At 44.9% G+C, this 16727-nt stretch overlaps 1 protein-coding gene across 2 annotated transcripts in view; it reads left to right on the top strand.

Moving 5' to 3' along the window:
* Positions 1 to 4217, top strand: part of LOC146813005 (uncharacterized) — a 194691-nt gene extending 190474 nt beyond the window's left edge. Inside the window, exon 5 of one of the 2 annotated variants that reach the window (XR_014966940.1) lies at positions 3343 to 3373. Coding sequence is in view for 1 of the 2 variants with exons in the window: in XM_085620027.1 (XP_085476153.1) it covers positions 3343 to 3559 (217 nt within the window). In the remaining variant the exon portion in view is untranslated. Of the gene's footprint in view, positions 1 to 3342 lie in introns of both variants that reach the window. The other variant, XM_085620027.1, reaches the window with a different exon arrangement.
* Positions 4218 to 16727: the final 12510 nt, after the last annotated feature.

A 16727-nucleotide genomic window follows, 5' to 3' on the forward strand; every position in this document is an offset into this window, starting at 1 on the left:
TCCCGCCCCCGGATTTGTAAGCACATCGGGGTGTAAATGTAAGTACTCCCCACTACAGAGACTGATTTCAGATCAATACCCCACCAACTCCCCTGGCACTAGAACGAAGCACTGCTTCCACTAGTGATAAGGAGACCTTATTAGCACATGCACTGATTTTCGATTGTGTTTCGCCACGGTGCTCGTAGGCAGGGTGATTCACCCTAGTAATAACATGTGGTGGTTTATTGATGTTTATACGGAGTCCTTGGATTCACTCAGATGTTACACACTCCATATTTGAAGATTGTGACTGTCTCTATAGTTTAAAGATCTGCTGTGTGTCCACGATTGACTCTTAGCTTAAATTTAGTTTTTTTAATTTGTTCGACCTGCATTAGTAACAAGCGCGGTCCCACATTGATAATCAAATAGTCGCATAGCGCTTTACCATTCAAGCTTCTAAGCGCTGAAAGCGACGATATTAGTAGCCAATCGAATCGCTTTCATCTGGTTCAGACAAATGAAATGCGGAGTCTCTTTAGGTTCCTCACACATCTCAGACGCAAGTGCACAGAACCGGCGAGCAAGGCAATGAGAGTGGGTCTGGCATCCCTCATGATTAAAACAGGGCCCGGCAGACACCGGAAAGGGACACACACGGTCGTGACTGACCGCTTCCATTTCCTGACAGGCACATCCGCCTCTGCTTTAATAAATAAGATCTGGCCCCAAACTCCTACACGCCACAGACCACTTCAGCGGACCACAAAACACTATAAACAAGCATTAAAAATGCAATAAGTCTCGCCTTTTATTAATTAAAGCCATTTGGTTTGCTATACAATACCATTAGCAAAGCAAATGGCTTTAACTTAATCAAAGGCGAGATCTATTGCATTTTTAATGCTCGTTTTCTCTTCATTTACTTTGGTTTCAATCGCGGCACTCGTGCTTTAGCTGTAAACATCTTAAGCTAAAGGGCAGGTGCCCGGATTGCTTTAAAAGTAAAGAAATAGAAAAAAAAGTTTTTTCTATGTCTTTACTTTTGAAGCAATCAGGGCACCTGCCCTTTAGCTTAAGATGTTTACAGCTAAAGCACGAGTGCCGCGATTGCATTCAAATGCGTGTTGTTAACCCTGCTGTACTCGCTGCTGCTCTCCAGGAGGATCCAACAGCCATTATTTAGTTGAAGACCTGAACACCCTTTCCACTGTAGTTATCTCGGGGACACATGCCTGCACCCTCTAACCTCCATAGTTGTTACAACAATACGCAGACACTTTTAGATGCAAGGCCGTTGTCTGTCCAGGCATATTGACCATCCCCTGGGGGGGGGGGTTACCCTGGGGGTAGGAACATGCAATGGTACGAGACAGCTCTTTCTGCTGTTTTAATCTCTCCCAACAATCATGTGACGAAAGAATGCCAGCCGGTGTGCAGGCATGGCAGATGTTTCTGCAGCGCGCAGGCATGACTACCGATCGAAGACAGAGAACAGGCATTCCTTTGCTACCACCATACTGCTGAGTTCAAAACACATCTTGCAGGGGCACGTACTGCCATATAATGCCACCAGATGCTTCAACTCTCAACGCCTAGGAAATTATAATGGTTCACATCCAGTCATCCGTCCACCTGTGCATGCATGCTGTCATCCGTCCACCTGTGCATGCATGCTGTCATCCGTGCATGCATGCTGTCATCCGTCCACCCGTGCATGCATGCTGTCATCTGTCCACCCGTGCATGCATGCTGTCATCCGTCCACCCGTGCATGCATGCTGTCATCCGTCCACCCGAGCATGCATGCTGTCATCCGTCCACCCGTGCATGCATGCTGTCATCCGTCCACCTGTGCATGCATGCTGTCATCCATCCACCCATGCATGCATGCTGTCATCCCTCCACCCGTGCATGCATGCTGTTATCTGACCGCTCTGGCACAGACAAGCCCTTTCCATCTCTCTTGCTGTCTCTCATTGTGATTAATCTTTAAGAAAAAGAAAAATACTCACAGGAACATGTTGCCACTAGGCCGAGGACCGCAGAGAGAGAGTTTAGCACCGATACACATTTTTCTGCAGGAAGGCATTGTATCTCCGGTCTGGTCTGCAGGAAGACTTTCCAGAGTGAGGACTTAAACATCCTGTCTAGCTCCACCCTTGGGCCTGGTGACCGCTTCCCACACATCCTCTGAAAGCTGCCCGAGCATGTTTACTTGTCAACTTCGCTCCCAATTCAACCGAAAAATCTTCTTCAATTTCAAATATAGCAGAATGCAGAGATGAATCAGACCTCTTTGTTGGCCACTATGCCGCATGTCACACAAGAAAGGAATAAGTGCATCCATTCCCTTCAACGTGGGATGATTATACAACACCGCACAAGCCCGTTGCCCAGGCGTCGGGCCTGGAATCCAGCAGCCTTCTCCAGGACAGTCAATGATTATACAGTCTTATGCACCGGGGCACTCAGTGCTGGGGTGCTAACTGAGGCATATAACAATGAAAGCTGTGCATGTTGTAAACACACACACATAAACAAGTGCACATGTACACAGATATGAACACAAACACACACAAGCACACACATACATACACATGTGCACGCGCACACAGATATGCGCACACACACACACAAGCACACAAACATATGCATGTGTGCACACATGCACACACACAAGCACATATACATACACATGTGCATGCACACACACAGATGTGCAGACAAACACACATCTTCCTTATTGACACTACAGGTAGCTCTTGGGCAGGTATGTTCAGTGCTTAACCCCTTCGATGCGTGTGACGGAGCGGTTCCGTCATGCGCGTCGGTCGCGCTGTGCGTATGACGGAACCGCTCCGTCACGGCCCCGCCCGCTCAATAGAACCTTCAGCACAGCGCGGTAATCCGCGCCGCGCTGAAGGGGTTAAAATGGAAAAATATAAATGCAAGTACTCTTTACCAGAGTCCCTGCTTGTTTCTGGAAAGTGCCTGTACTCTCCATTAAAAGTATTACATCTGTCATGAGAATTGCTGGTACTCTCCCTCTCAAAATAAAAAAAAGCATTTGCAATGCAATAGGTCTCGCATTTGTGAGAGTTTAAGCCATTAGCTTTGCAAATGACAATGCCTTTTATTTCTGTTTTAAAAACCAAACAATAAATTAAAGGCATTGTCATTTACAATGCCAATAGCTCAAACTCATGTAAATGCGAGACCTATTGCATTGCAAATGCTTGTTCTGTATTATATTGTTATTCAAATACGTAGGTGTCTAAGCCCTTTAGCAGCATTGAATCTGTGCCAAACGGAAACTTGCAGAGAATCGAAATCTGACACTGTTTTCTTTATGTTGTAGGTTTGTGGTTGAAGATTTCTCTGAATGTGCTTACCTGAACCATGACAGAGTGAAGAGCGCGGAATGTTACAGCAAACGCAAGTGGATCTGCACCAAAGAGTCCGCATATGAACCAAAGCGCAAAAAAAGATCCTTAATCTTACAGCACTTTCGTTATTGTCCTGCTCTGATGGGTGAGAAGGTTGCAGCCGCACCTGATTTGCCAGAGGTACTTTGAAGACAACAACACATCTGGATGTGACAGCTCTGCAGTGACGGTCTGTCCTGCAACTGGGACTCGCGTAAAACAAAAATGCACTTTGCCCCGATTGGGCCCTCATTGAAGTTTTTTGCCAACATTGAATCTGAGTACTGAGCTGGAGTACAGCAGCCACAGTACTCGTTCTAAGCTGAACCCATGGTTTACTCAGTGTTCACCTTTTGCTGCAAGATGCCGTGCACACCGGTGGAGACGAAGACTGGGGCCAGAGGTAAATCTTTGGGTTCCTGTATGGTGGACTGAGACCCATGCTCCCGGGGGGGACAGTAGCCTTTCCTACAGCTGGGATTTACAGACTGCATCACAGCGGGGCTGTGAGAATCCGTGTGCTCGAGGAGCGCACAACTGAACCAGCTGCTGAACTGTGTATTGAAAAGGGCCGGATGCAGCCCTGCGCTCTGGTGTTGTTCGATGCTGCTGTTGTGTTCTCTGTCAAAAACACACTATCCTGAGACCCCTGAAGAACCTCAAGAGTAATGACAGCGGTGCAGGGTACTGATCAAACCACCACCCCCTTTTGTACCGCTACTGATCAAATGGGTCACGCCTTAACATGTTGTTGCCAAACATGAGTAAAGTATTTTTATTTTTTTAATAAAATAACACTCAATGGACATTCTTTTATTATGAGTGATGTATATATTAACTCAAGAAGGGGCTGTGATGAAAGTGTCGATTGTAAGGCCCAGATTCACTCAACGCTCACGTAGCGCAGCACCTAAAGTTGCTGCGTTGCAAGAGTGGGAGAGAGAAGGACAGAGCCATATCTACAGAGATACAACCCTCTCCTCCTCTCTTCCTAATGCTGGCACACAATCCTGCTGTCGAGCGCCATGCAGACCCCTTTGCACCTTAGTGGAAGGTTGTATGCATGAGTCTAGCATAGGTTTTGTACTGGAGGCGGACTATGTTTACTTAAACATTTCCCACGTTGTGTGCTGTACAGTGCAGCGCACATGCAAAGTGGGAAACGTCAGGGGAAATAAAGGCATTTCTCCTTTTTATGAACACCTGCTTCAAAGTGGGTTTTTTAAGCAAAGCCCTGTCTACTATTGTAAGTAGATAGGGGTTTGCAGCAAACACCATGGGTGGTTGCACAGGAGCACCCATGCACCACCCATGGAAAGCACTGGATGCAGAGTGATTTGCGCTTCTTTGCATCGCTTTCAGGCAACTTTCCAGCGCAGAAGAAGTAAATAAAGAAAACATTTGCAACATTTTTGTGACGTAAATCCATCACAAGACGTTTGTAAATCTGCCCAAAATTGTATTGACTCTGTCTAGCTTCCGCTGTAATGAAAATTGTTAAAGATCCACCTGGGGGGAAAAAAGAGCGATACATGTTCAGCTGAACTAGGGTTCCTCTCTGTCAGCACTGTCCAGGTCTTGAGTTTTCACCTTGCTTCTCCTTTATAGTTAGTTTCTAAACACCAGGTCATCCAGTGAGCTCTCAGCAGCACCTGGGGCCTGTGTTTCTAAGAACAGGCACAGTGCTTGCCACAGGGATGGCCTGGCTGCCCTGAGTCACAACGGTCCTGGTGAACTGACCTGGCACTTCTACATCAATATCCTTAAAACGTTACTGCTGCCTGCCTCGCTCACAAAGAGGTATATGAAGGTTGTTACATTCTTTTTAGATATTCTTAATTTAGTGTCAGATTTCAGCCAATTTAACACCACCAGGAACTCACACTTGTGTATGTCTTAATGGCCACACAGGGCGGAGCGCAGCTGCTGAAAGTCCTATCATCCCAGTGTGGAAATGATCACATTTACCCTCCACTTCTGGCTGGGCACCCAGGGTGTTAAGCACTTTGGTGATCCTCCACACCCATTCAGGTTTGACCACGGACTAGTTCCTCGGCTGCTCGGGTTTACTGAAGAAAAGGGGAAAGCTCTTACTGAAATTTAAAATGATTTTGGAACAAAAGTTTATAAGCTGCCCTACAGACACACACAAAAGTTGGGCAAGTCAATAGAAATACACTAAAGTTGGACAAGTCAATAAATGGACAGTGAGATTAGTGGGCATGGCTCTTGCTGCTGAGATCTGTCCTTAATTTTTAGGTCACAGACTGGTATATCCTTAGAGCCATACAAATCGGGCTTTAACAATTGTGAGTCTTTGCTATTCATATAACAGCCATGTACCTCCCATCCCACATAAACGTTTACGACCTGTGTCAGGGAAGGGGAAACACAAACCACAAATGTTACTGGATGCAAGATCAATGCAAGAAAAACATTATTGTGCCCATACACTCAGAGGGGCTACATCTTAAGCTACTGGGAGCAATCATTCAATTCTTTAACCCTTTTGATTCATGGCCCCGTTGACGAACCTCCACGAGTGGAGCAGAGTGATTCCTCTCCTGGTTGTCATGGAAAGAACGCTGAGTGATCGCATCCCATTTTGTCTCAGTATGTTTGCATTCTGTGGTAGGTAGCCATCTGATCCCCTCCTGCCTTCCCTTAGGGGACATTGAACTATCCACTGATAGCGCGTCGACTTAGATGGTGACAAGCAGCTGCCCACCCTGATACCATGCCTGCCATTAGTTCGGATTTGCAAGTCGTTCTAGCTAAGCTGAACACGTGGCTCTACGGGGAAGTGGATGTAATAGCAATAAGTGTCCTACATAAAGTTTGAGCATTTTTTTGTCATACTTAATTGTTCCTGTGTCCCATACTCGCAGGCGCGCTCATAACCCTAGTTCCTGGTACGACAAGGAATGTAGACAGTCAAGAAAATGTTTGGCTTTGGCCATTACAGCGAAAGATAAATCTCAAATCTGTTCTACTAGGAAGCCTTGTAAGCTGATCCTGTCCAAAGCCAAAAGGGAGTGTGACAAAAAGAGGTGGTGGGACCTAAAAGAAACATGTTCTGTTAATGACACTACTAAATTCTGGTCTCTGTTAGAATGGGGTGGCAATGGCTCTGCGCCCCATCCCTCTAAATATATATCCCCATCAGACTGGTTTGAACACTTTAAGAACTTGTATTCTGATGATACTCTTGTCTCCGCTGATGGGTCGCCCCTAGAAATTGAATCCCCTAGTTATGATGCTCGCAGTGTGACATTATTGCTTTGCTTGATGCCATTACAATTGGCAGGGCCCCAGGCCCAAAGGTATATATTCAGCTATGATAAAGAAAACTGGTCAAAATATACACTTATTCTTGCTAATGCCGTTGCAAGGGCGCTCCAATCCTGGATTCATGGAACGGTGCTGAAGTGATACCAATCTATAACAAGCATTTGCAATGCAATCGGTCTCGCCTTTGGGACCTTATATGTATTTAACTGTGCCGCACATTAGCCTGGGCCCTGAAACATCTACTATTCTTTAACATGGAGGGAAAGTAAGCACCAAACTTCATGACACGCCAGGTATGGGAACACATGGAGAGAAATATTGCCTTTCATAGGGAAATTGTATAGTCCAAAGCAGTGTTTTAATAGAAAATCAGGACATGATTTGAAAAAAATATTATTGCCTACGGGTGCCCATGGAAGACAATTTCTACGGACTGGAATCTAGAGAATGCTGAAGTGATTCTGATATTTTACTGACCTCAGCTGGTCGTTTTCCATCAAGAAAGTTAAACATAGGCAGTTGCCAGAAAAATTTAAAAAAGAAAGTCTCTCAGCAGAAAGCATCTCTGGTATTTTACTGACCTCTGCTGGTCGTATTCTATCAAGACAGTTAAATAGAGGCAGTTGAACAGAAAAAAAGTCCCTAATCATAAGCAGACAAGTCCTAGGGTTGATCTCCAGAGCCCACAAAGTACATTCGCATAGAAGTATATAATAAATATATACTAAAGTTACATACAAGAGGTCTCGAATGGTGGACCTAAAAAGTAATGGATAAAGTAAGCATACTTAGGCTATTTGTTTTGATTTAAATTGAGAGCCCTCTATTATCTTACAACACGATAAGGACCTGATCCTTTAGTTGAACACAATGGTTGGATTTCCCTTCGCCATCATAGGCCACACAAAATTATGTACATCAACAGCAGCTACAGCTAGACTGTCTGTTGTAGGAATCCATGTTCACCTTTGTATAAAAATCTTGTACTTAGTCTCCCCCGGTTATTCCCACCTTGTAGTGCAAAGAGTCAAGTGTCAAGAAAAAAGGTGGTGAAAAGGCTGGCAGCGCCTCAAGGGAGCAACACCATGGGAGTTCACAGACAGGTTCTCACCCGTAAACTCAGGTTCTCATCATCAGCTGCTGCCAAGCCACAACAGAAAAAGTGTAAGAAGAATAGAGAAAAAGTTACGTGCTCAGAGTTGTGAATCGTGAGACCGGCAATTGGATATCTTATCGGTATGCCCACCTATTCTGACCCAATAACGGAGCAGCGGGAACTAGACGTGAATACCGCTATTCCGAAATTAAAAATGGGCTAGACAACAACTGGCTATACTGTTTTATTCTATGCTGCGGGTCTGCTTGCATTAAAACCAAAACACACTGTTGCCAACTATCTATTTTGTTTATAGAGGACCAACATGTTTCATTGCCATGATTGAACTTACGGCAATTTCTTCAGGGCAAGGGTCAGTTCTCGTCACACTGCAACAATCTTTTTATGTTTTTACTGTGTTGTTGCCCCTCCTGGGCATACCTGCAACCCCCTCTTTTTCGAATGTGTGTACGCGTCCACACTTCTAGAGTGTATCGCCACAGCTGCTTATGGGGGGGGGGTTGAGCGAAGGCCAAACACTCTAGAAGACCCGACTGACGATAAGCAGCTGTGGCGATACACTCTAGAAGTGTGGACGTGTACACACATTCGAGAAAGAGGGGGTTGCAGGTATGCCCAGGAGGGTATGAAGTGTTATGTATAAGGTGGAACCACATGGGTCAATGGAGAGTTTCCTACAGAAAGCTAAACTGATTTAGTTTGGGTTCTGTTACCTGCACAGTTTTTAATTCATATTGGCATGTTTTCCTGGTCAATAAATATCACCTAGTTGACCAAAATGGACATAACAAATCCAAATGATTTTTGCTCCACACAAATTAAATTTCATGTGGATTGTTCAAAATTGCTACAAATATTTGTCATCTTTGTATTATTATAATGCACTTGATGATCCAGGCTGGTACTACAAAGTGTCCTGGAGTAAGCGCTGCCATTCAAACTCTCTTCACTAAGAAACCCGTCCTTGCTGTTCTTGGCACACAAAAGTGAGTGAAACTGCTTAGGATGGAGAGTGCTTCAAGTGACATTTAAAAATCTTACCCATTGATTTGGCGACCATATACCGTACTGAACTCTAATGTAGTTTTGAAAAGCAGAGTAATACCAATCAAATGGCTGGACTGATATTGTCATTATCCATAAAAATGGTTACATATCAGCATGTTTCTGCTGAAGGAGGTTTTCCTCGCACTGAAATCTTAGGGGCAGATTTATGTTGCCTGGCGCATCCCTGCAAATCAGCAAGGATGCGCCAGGAATGATGCGTCACGCAAGTTTACCCTTGCGCAACACATGATGCGCCGCATTTACAATGCGGCGCATCATGGCGCAGGAATAAACAGATGCGTGACGCATCCGATGGCGTAAGGTTGGCGCAGTGCTTCAGTTGCGTCGCAAGCGCGACGCAACTCCAGCACTGTTCCAACCTACCCTATCCCTAACATGGTGCGTCAAGCCTTACGCCTGCTTCAAGCAGGCGCAGGGTTTTGGCGCATCAGCGTTGGGAAAGTGACTCAGTCAAATCTTATAGATTTGACTGAGTCACTTTTCAGGGGCGTTCCTGCGACGGAACGCCCCCCCCTCTGTCGACACGCCCACGTGAAACCTGACGCAGGTTTTACGTGGCGCAGGGCTTTACACCGTGACGCATCTCCATAGATGCGTCACGATGTAAATATGGCGCAACGTGGCGCAGGGTTTACACCGCCGCTGCGTCACAAAAGTGACGCAACGGCCGCGTAAAAGTGGCGCATCTCCAATATAGATCTGCCCCTTAATATTTATTGAAACAATGAATTCAGAAGTACTGCTATGCTTCTTGTTATGGGGTAAATGCACCAGTTGTCGATCTTCCGCCTCTTCTTTACTTGATGTATTGATACCTGCGTTCTCCCATTGCCATGACTGTTAAGTTCTCATCCAGTCTCAAAAAGATATTTGCCCATTCTGCTGAAGCAAATGCAGCTTCTGTAGTTTTACAAAGTAAAGAACAGTAGGCCAATGTGATCTTTCATAGTATAACTACATTATAACTAATCTGATCTACGCACTCAAGCCCTCCCAGGTTTACAGCCTTGCCTTTATTTCAGCAAAAAATGATGGGAATCCGAAGGGAGCCAGGCATAAAAATAAGGACATGTTGGTGACACCCTTTTTTCCCTTTATGTTTCTTTGCATTACCAGCACTTTTCTTCCACCACAGGTCCTGTTGGTACGTTTGTTTGGCATTCCATTTTCGAAATGCATGATATACAACAGCGAAGTAAAGTGATCAGGTTAGGGTATATTTGCTAAAGCTCCCTCTTCATCCTGACCTCTTTTTTTTTTTTTTAACTGACTATGCGTCGTTTCTGGTCTTGCCAATAAGTGGGACAAAGGAAACAAAGGCGGATAATAGAACAAGCATTGGCATAGCCAATAGGTCTCGCCTTTGGGATCTTATAAGTGTTTAACCATGCAACAGTTGATGTTGTTGCACCAAGGATATTGTGCTGCATAACTAAATACTTATAAGGCCCCAAAGGCGAGACCTATTGGCTATGTCAATGCTTGTTTTATGCTACTCATGGGTGTCATAGTGCATTTCCAGAAGAACAATAACATTGACTGACGCCGCTTACACATGTAAATAGGTCACTTGGGCAGCACCTTTACATTCCCCAGTTATTAACTCCTCCATTGCCGGATTTTTGTTTACTTTCTAGGGTTTGTTCTCTTGATTTGATAACTGGACAAACAAGACACCAAATCAAAGAATACAGTGGAAAAACCTGGAATTTCTCAGCTACTTATAAATTCGAGAGCTCTGTTCCAATGATGACTTGGGTCATAATAAGTGGCAGTATTAAAGTTCCTGTATTATACTATACAAGCTGCGTCTCCCTGCACAAACGGCGCTACTTATGGAGCAGGGAATGCAGCTTAGCATTACTTTCTCCAAACCGTATGCACTTACTAATACCTATGCCCACTGCAGTGATTTTCTGTACATGTGGTTACATACAGGGCCACAGGGGACCCGATATCAGAAGACTCATAAAACATTCTTCAAAAAGAAGGCTGGCCTTGATGTTTATAAAAGTGCAAGTACTTGTTATCGCAGAGTATATGTTTGCTACTGAGAAGTGTTAGTACTCGCCCATTAAAAGTATTATAATCTGCTAGCACTTCCCTTTCAATTAAGGAAGCCCAGGTATTTAGTTCCTTAAAGCATCTACCCATTTAATGCCCTTTGGTAATCCCTTGAGCCTAATTTTACGTTCCAAATGCAGATTCGCAATCTGTGAGCCTTGTTACAGGTGACTGATGTTTGGGGCCCTATTTCTTAAACTCCAGCTACTGGGTGTGGGAATTTATCAAGTGTGATAAATTGCACCTGTTACAAATTTTTATAGGACTAACAGACGGATGTATCATTTGTTTTGTAATTATTTGCAATTTTTCTTGTGGTAAATATCAGCAGATTTGATCGGGTACGGTGTTAGCAGCAAAACGTACATATTTCCAGAACATGCGGTAAAGGGCATACCCAAGGCGGAGAGGAGGACAGACGGGAGAGGGGTGCCTAACTGCACGGCCAGGTGGCATTGAAAAAATACATCTGGGTACCCTGACCAGAACACGGCTGTCGCAGCTCAGGCACACCCGATGGCCTGCTAACCGGGTTGGCAAGGTAATGAGTTAAGTTTTATGATGGGCATAATTGGGACCCCTTCAACAAAGGATGAACTGTATGAGGGGCTTTTGAAGTCCTTATGAACATTTGATTGTCTCTAAGTGATAGCTAGTAATGAATAGGTGGCCACCTGAGAGCCAGCACCGTGATTTGTGCAAATGTGAAAAAACTGAGGCACAACGTAGTCTGCTTGGGAAATGGTTGTATATGAAACAGGGCGTAGTTGGTACTTAGCTCACAGTCCGGGTGGCCGGAGTGCACGAGTATATTAGGCCTACTCCGTTATTTGTCGCTCCTGTTAAAGTAAACACAGGAGTGGGTGATACCAATGACACTATGGAGGGGTGTGGAGGACATCACTCTGAAGAGCCGGTTATGCACAAACTACTCCCTCAATGCTGCCTTCTTATCCCTCCCGAAAGATGTACCATGACAGGCCAGCATGGTGGCGCGCTGCGCGCAGAGCTCCATCTGCAATCTGTATCCATTGGAGAAGATGGGCATCCTGCCTTGGCAATAGAGTGCTTTTGTCTTCACCGCAGTAAAGAGGGAACTGCTGACAGAGCTGTAATTTATGCAGTGGAGCACAGCTGGACGCAGCAGTGTCGGGACGTGCCCCGCAGGAATCTCCTCCGCACAGGCCTTCGTTTCAGCTGCACGTTCTCCCAGCAAGCCTTTGAACAACAAGTTTGACATGAGAGGAGGAGGCAGCAGGGGGAGGGGAGAGAGGAGGGGGCCTGCACCTGTTTCCCTTGCGGGAGCGAGCAGGAACCATCTGTTAATTACAGATGGTTTCAAAGCTCGCTCCTGCAAGGGAATTGCCAAACGTGCTTGCGTTGCGATTCAAAGCAATGCAACGTGTGCACGTTTTTGCCTGAAAAACAGAACCGATTTCTAAAGGTCTCCTTCCTATGTAGCGCATGCGCGCTGCGTAGTCGAGACCTAAAAAAGGCTACGAGCTAAATACATAGGGGAGTTACCTTTCCTGACTGAGTAAACATTCCAGTGAAGCCCACCTCGGACTTCTTGCTCTTTTTCCTTTTCATGGAATTCTTAGCTTCAGTATAGATGAGTTTTTCAGTAATCATTGACCAATCAACAAATGTTTCAGTGCATTCAGTGTGAAACGATGTTGAACATTCCATTCTGTGGCGACTGCAGTTTTATTCTAAAGAAAGTAAAAATTACATTCTGCTAGTGATCTGACCTTGATTTGAGGAAGGCTTGTACAATTCTTTTTCCAGTTTGACAGCACTAGACAGAACCAGTTGCAAATTATGCACTTTAAAGTGGGCATAAGTTGCCGCAAAAGGGCTTGGCTCGGTACCCTGCCTATGAGTTTTATGCAGATCACTGTACTGCAGAATGGAAGTGCTTTCTTCTTTTCAAAAGGTGTTAGGTGGCTTACAGAAACGTAAGTATAGCCTACTTTCAACATGACAGCACAGTATGAAACTTCAGTATGAAAGAAAAAGACTGTAGCCGGCTGCCGATTATACCTATTTGACAATAATTATCGACGGCACTGAATAACACCGACCGGTTTAATCAAAGCAACCACTTTCAAATTCTGATTAATTTTCAAGACCTCTCCAAGACACAATTGGTCCTCAAATGCAAACAGAATAAGACGGGTTTTCATTACACCAACGCAGTAGTAAATAACGACCTATTCCAACTTTCCATCCATACCCCTCACCATCCCCCGTTCCCGTCTCAGTGCTTTAAGGCAAATGTATGGTGGCAGAAAACCCTGGATAAAATAACCAACATAGGGGCATATCAACAACAACCGGCGATAATTATCGGTAAGCGCACTTAGCGCTAGGATAATTATCGCCGGCTAGCGTGGATTTTTATCGCTGAGATAGCATGCTATTAGCAACGCTTATCTCAATAGCGATAAAAATCCTCACGCTAAGTGGCTAACGTGAGATTATCGCTGGAAACCCAGCGATAATTTCACGTTAGCTTGTTGATAGGGACTGACAAACTTAGCCATGATATCCTCCTCCCATAGGATATCATGGCTAAGTCAGTCCTGAAGCAGGTGTTAGGAAAGTAGCGATAACAGGAGTTATCGCTACTTTTCCTGACGCTATGCTTCATAGCGTGGGGCTTGATGATAGGAGAAATGTCGCTTAGCGACATTTCTCCTATCATGTTAGGTCAGGAACGCCCACTAATTAGAGATGCAAAGCTGGGCGTTAGAAATCCTCACGCTACAGCGAGGTTTCACGCGTTAGCGTGGCCTTGCTAATATAGCGATAAAAGTATCGCCGCTTTTCGGCCGAAAACGGACGCAAAAGCGGCGATAATTTTGTATCGCCTGCTTGTTAATATGCCCCATTGTATCCAAAAGCAGGCAAGGTGCAGTCATCGTCATCTACCTCGTCAAACTGGAGCTTCTCGAATAAATGCACCCCTATCCACTCCATAGAATAAGAGCAACAACAGAATACTTAATGTGCGTTTCGGTGCTCGTGAGTCAGTGCTTCATATGAATATGACACCATTTTCACATGCAGACCGGTAGCCATTCAACATATAAATTATTCATGTATTTACAGAATGGGAGAGGGAGGCATCATCTTACGTACAAAAAGTAATAAAAATACAACTACCATTTGCCCAAAGGCACCGTATAACACAACAGTCTGCTGCAAAAAGAAAACCCTACCAACAATAATAAAAATGCATTAAAACATTTATCCTGTGTGCTTATTCCTCCCAGCGATTCTATTTTTTAAAAAGCACCGCTAGACATGATCATACGTTGCTGGGCCTCTGAAACATGCATTGTTAATTAAAAGGAATTGGGCATAAAGTGGTGACCTATCATGGTCATCCAGTAAAGGATGTCACTCGGGAGAGGAGTTTCATCTGTAACAGAAGAGGGTGGGCAGTTTTGTTTTTTCATTGCTGGCAGAGGGGGGAAATAATATTAAAGGAGAAAAAATAAAAATAACAAAACTGCTCGTTAAACAAAAACAAGACATCAGAAAATGAAACTTGTTAAACCCCCTATGTTTGCAAAAAGGGCCCTCCTTTAGTGTCCGTGCCTTGACTGGGGTGAGAAGAGCCTGAACAGACACCCTCAGGACAATAGCGGCAGGAGACGCATTCACCTTTCACCGGTGCTGCTGCTGGGCCTGGAAAGGATGGGCCGCCATTTCATAGTCGCAGTGCTAACAGTGGCACCCAGCCCGTGCCGGAGCGCCGTGCCGCAGAAGGCTCTGAGGCAGCGCTATACCGAGTGAGGTATCCAGGGAAGGCAGCTCCGGCAGCAGCAGGCGGGAAAGGCGAGCACAATGCTCAGCGAGTCCTCGGCACGGCTGCCATTTTAAGACTGGCGTAGAGTCCTGGAACAGCTGTCCGCTGCCTGGGCCTTCGGCTGTGATATAGTCCGTGGAACGGCGGGGGTAGGGACGAGGTTGTCAGAACACCCCCATACACAGATTTACCAAATCTGTGGACTGGTCTCCCGTAACAGCCACAGCCCAATGGGTTCCCACATGTCTAAATGAATGTAAAACTCTTAAAATTACAAGGAAACTGTTTCAATTGTCACACAGTGCTTGAAATGGAAACAAGCATTTGCAAAGCAATAGGACTCGGATTTATGAGAGACCTATTGCATTGGAAACGGGTGTGTGGGCGAGAAGGCACAAACGGGATTGGGGGTGGGTGAGGGGGGCCGAGAAGTCACGGACTGTGGGGAAGGGGCGGGGCCAGTAGCCATGGAAGGATACAATTGAGGACATGGCCATCATGAGTAGGGACCAACAAGCCTATAAACAATCGGAAAGCAGCATTTAGGAACTAAGCCAATGAAAAAGATGGGTGGAGAGTGGGCGGAGCTTCCACGACGCTTCCACCCTATACTGAATACTGCATGCCTCGCAGATCGCGCAGCACATGCGCTGCAACGCTAGGCTCAAACTAAAAAGGGCGATAGAAATTTGCCAGCAAATTATAGTCCAATTAGTCTAATAGATTGTATACAAAAATACAAAAGGTAGTTTGTCATTTAGTACTGATTAAGATTCAGGACTGTATTGACGAAAATGATGTACTAACACCCTTGCAAGCTGGCTTTCGTAAAAAGCCCATCTCTATTGACCAGATCTTTTGTTTTTTACTTTTATATTTTGAAAATGGTGCTCAGAGGCAATTTGTATGTTGGATTTGTCAATTTCAAATCCGCATTTGACCTGGTCCCGCGTCAAAAGTTTTGGCATGTGCTCCAAGACATGGGAATGCCTCCTGAAATTGTATTATTAGTTATCCGCTTGTATGACGGCAAATATGCCAAAATTCGATGGGGTGTGCAGGGACAGCTTACTTATTGGATTTATGTTAATAAGGGAGCCAGTCCGTCTCCTATAAGGTTTTCTTTATACCTGAACGATATAGTGCACTTCCTTTCCCAGTACCCCACTGACGCACCCTTCCTTGCTAATGTGAAAATACCTATCCTCCTTTTTTTCTGATGACACTCTATTGATCTCCAACACCCCTAGCAGGCTTCAACAATTGTTGAGTCACTTTCAGGAGTTCCGCCGCAATCGCAGACTGGAGATCAATGCAGCTACACCCAAATATATGACATTCAATCAGCATAAAACTTACAAATGCAGGGTAGCATTAGGGGTAACAATTCTTGAAAAGGTGGACTTGTTTGAATATCTAGGTACAAAAATGACATCCGCTATGACATAGAAGTCCCATGTCAATAAAATAACTGTAAACCCATTGTACCTGCCTTATAGATTTACAATGCAAAAGCTGTGTGGTCAGCCCTTTATGGAGCTGACCTTTGGGGATTCAATTCAAATCATCTTTATTTCAGTCACACTGATCATAAAAGATAGTCATGAAAAATGTACAGTATCATCGTAAAAGGTTAAAAAGTAGAATGTAGAAGGGGGATGGGAGCACACTGCTACCTCCCAGCACAGTTCGCCCCTTTGCATCCTGGTACATGCAGTTCAATTTAAATGCTTACTTGAAATGTTGCAGAGTGTCTCACCAAAGTTGGTGCAGGTTAGTGCTGTTAATCTCTAGACACGTGTTTCTGGATTTCATCCTTCTTCAGTAGAGATAAAACGAAATTCTTCTGGGGTTTGCTGAGAAAGCTGCCACAATACTCTCAGGTTTCTGTACCTCTCCCTGGCGCACAGGTGCCTCCCATGAGCTCGTCAGCCCAGTGGCTCAAGGGAGCCTTTTTGAAA

Source organism: Triturus cristatus, chromosome 7 (assembly GCF_964204655.1).
Source record: "Triturus cristatus chromosome 7, aTriCri1.1, whole genome shotgun sequence".
Lineage (NCBI taxonomy): Eukaryota > Metazoa > Chordata > Amphibia > Caudata > Salamandridae > Triturus > Triturus cristatus.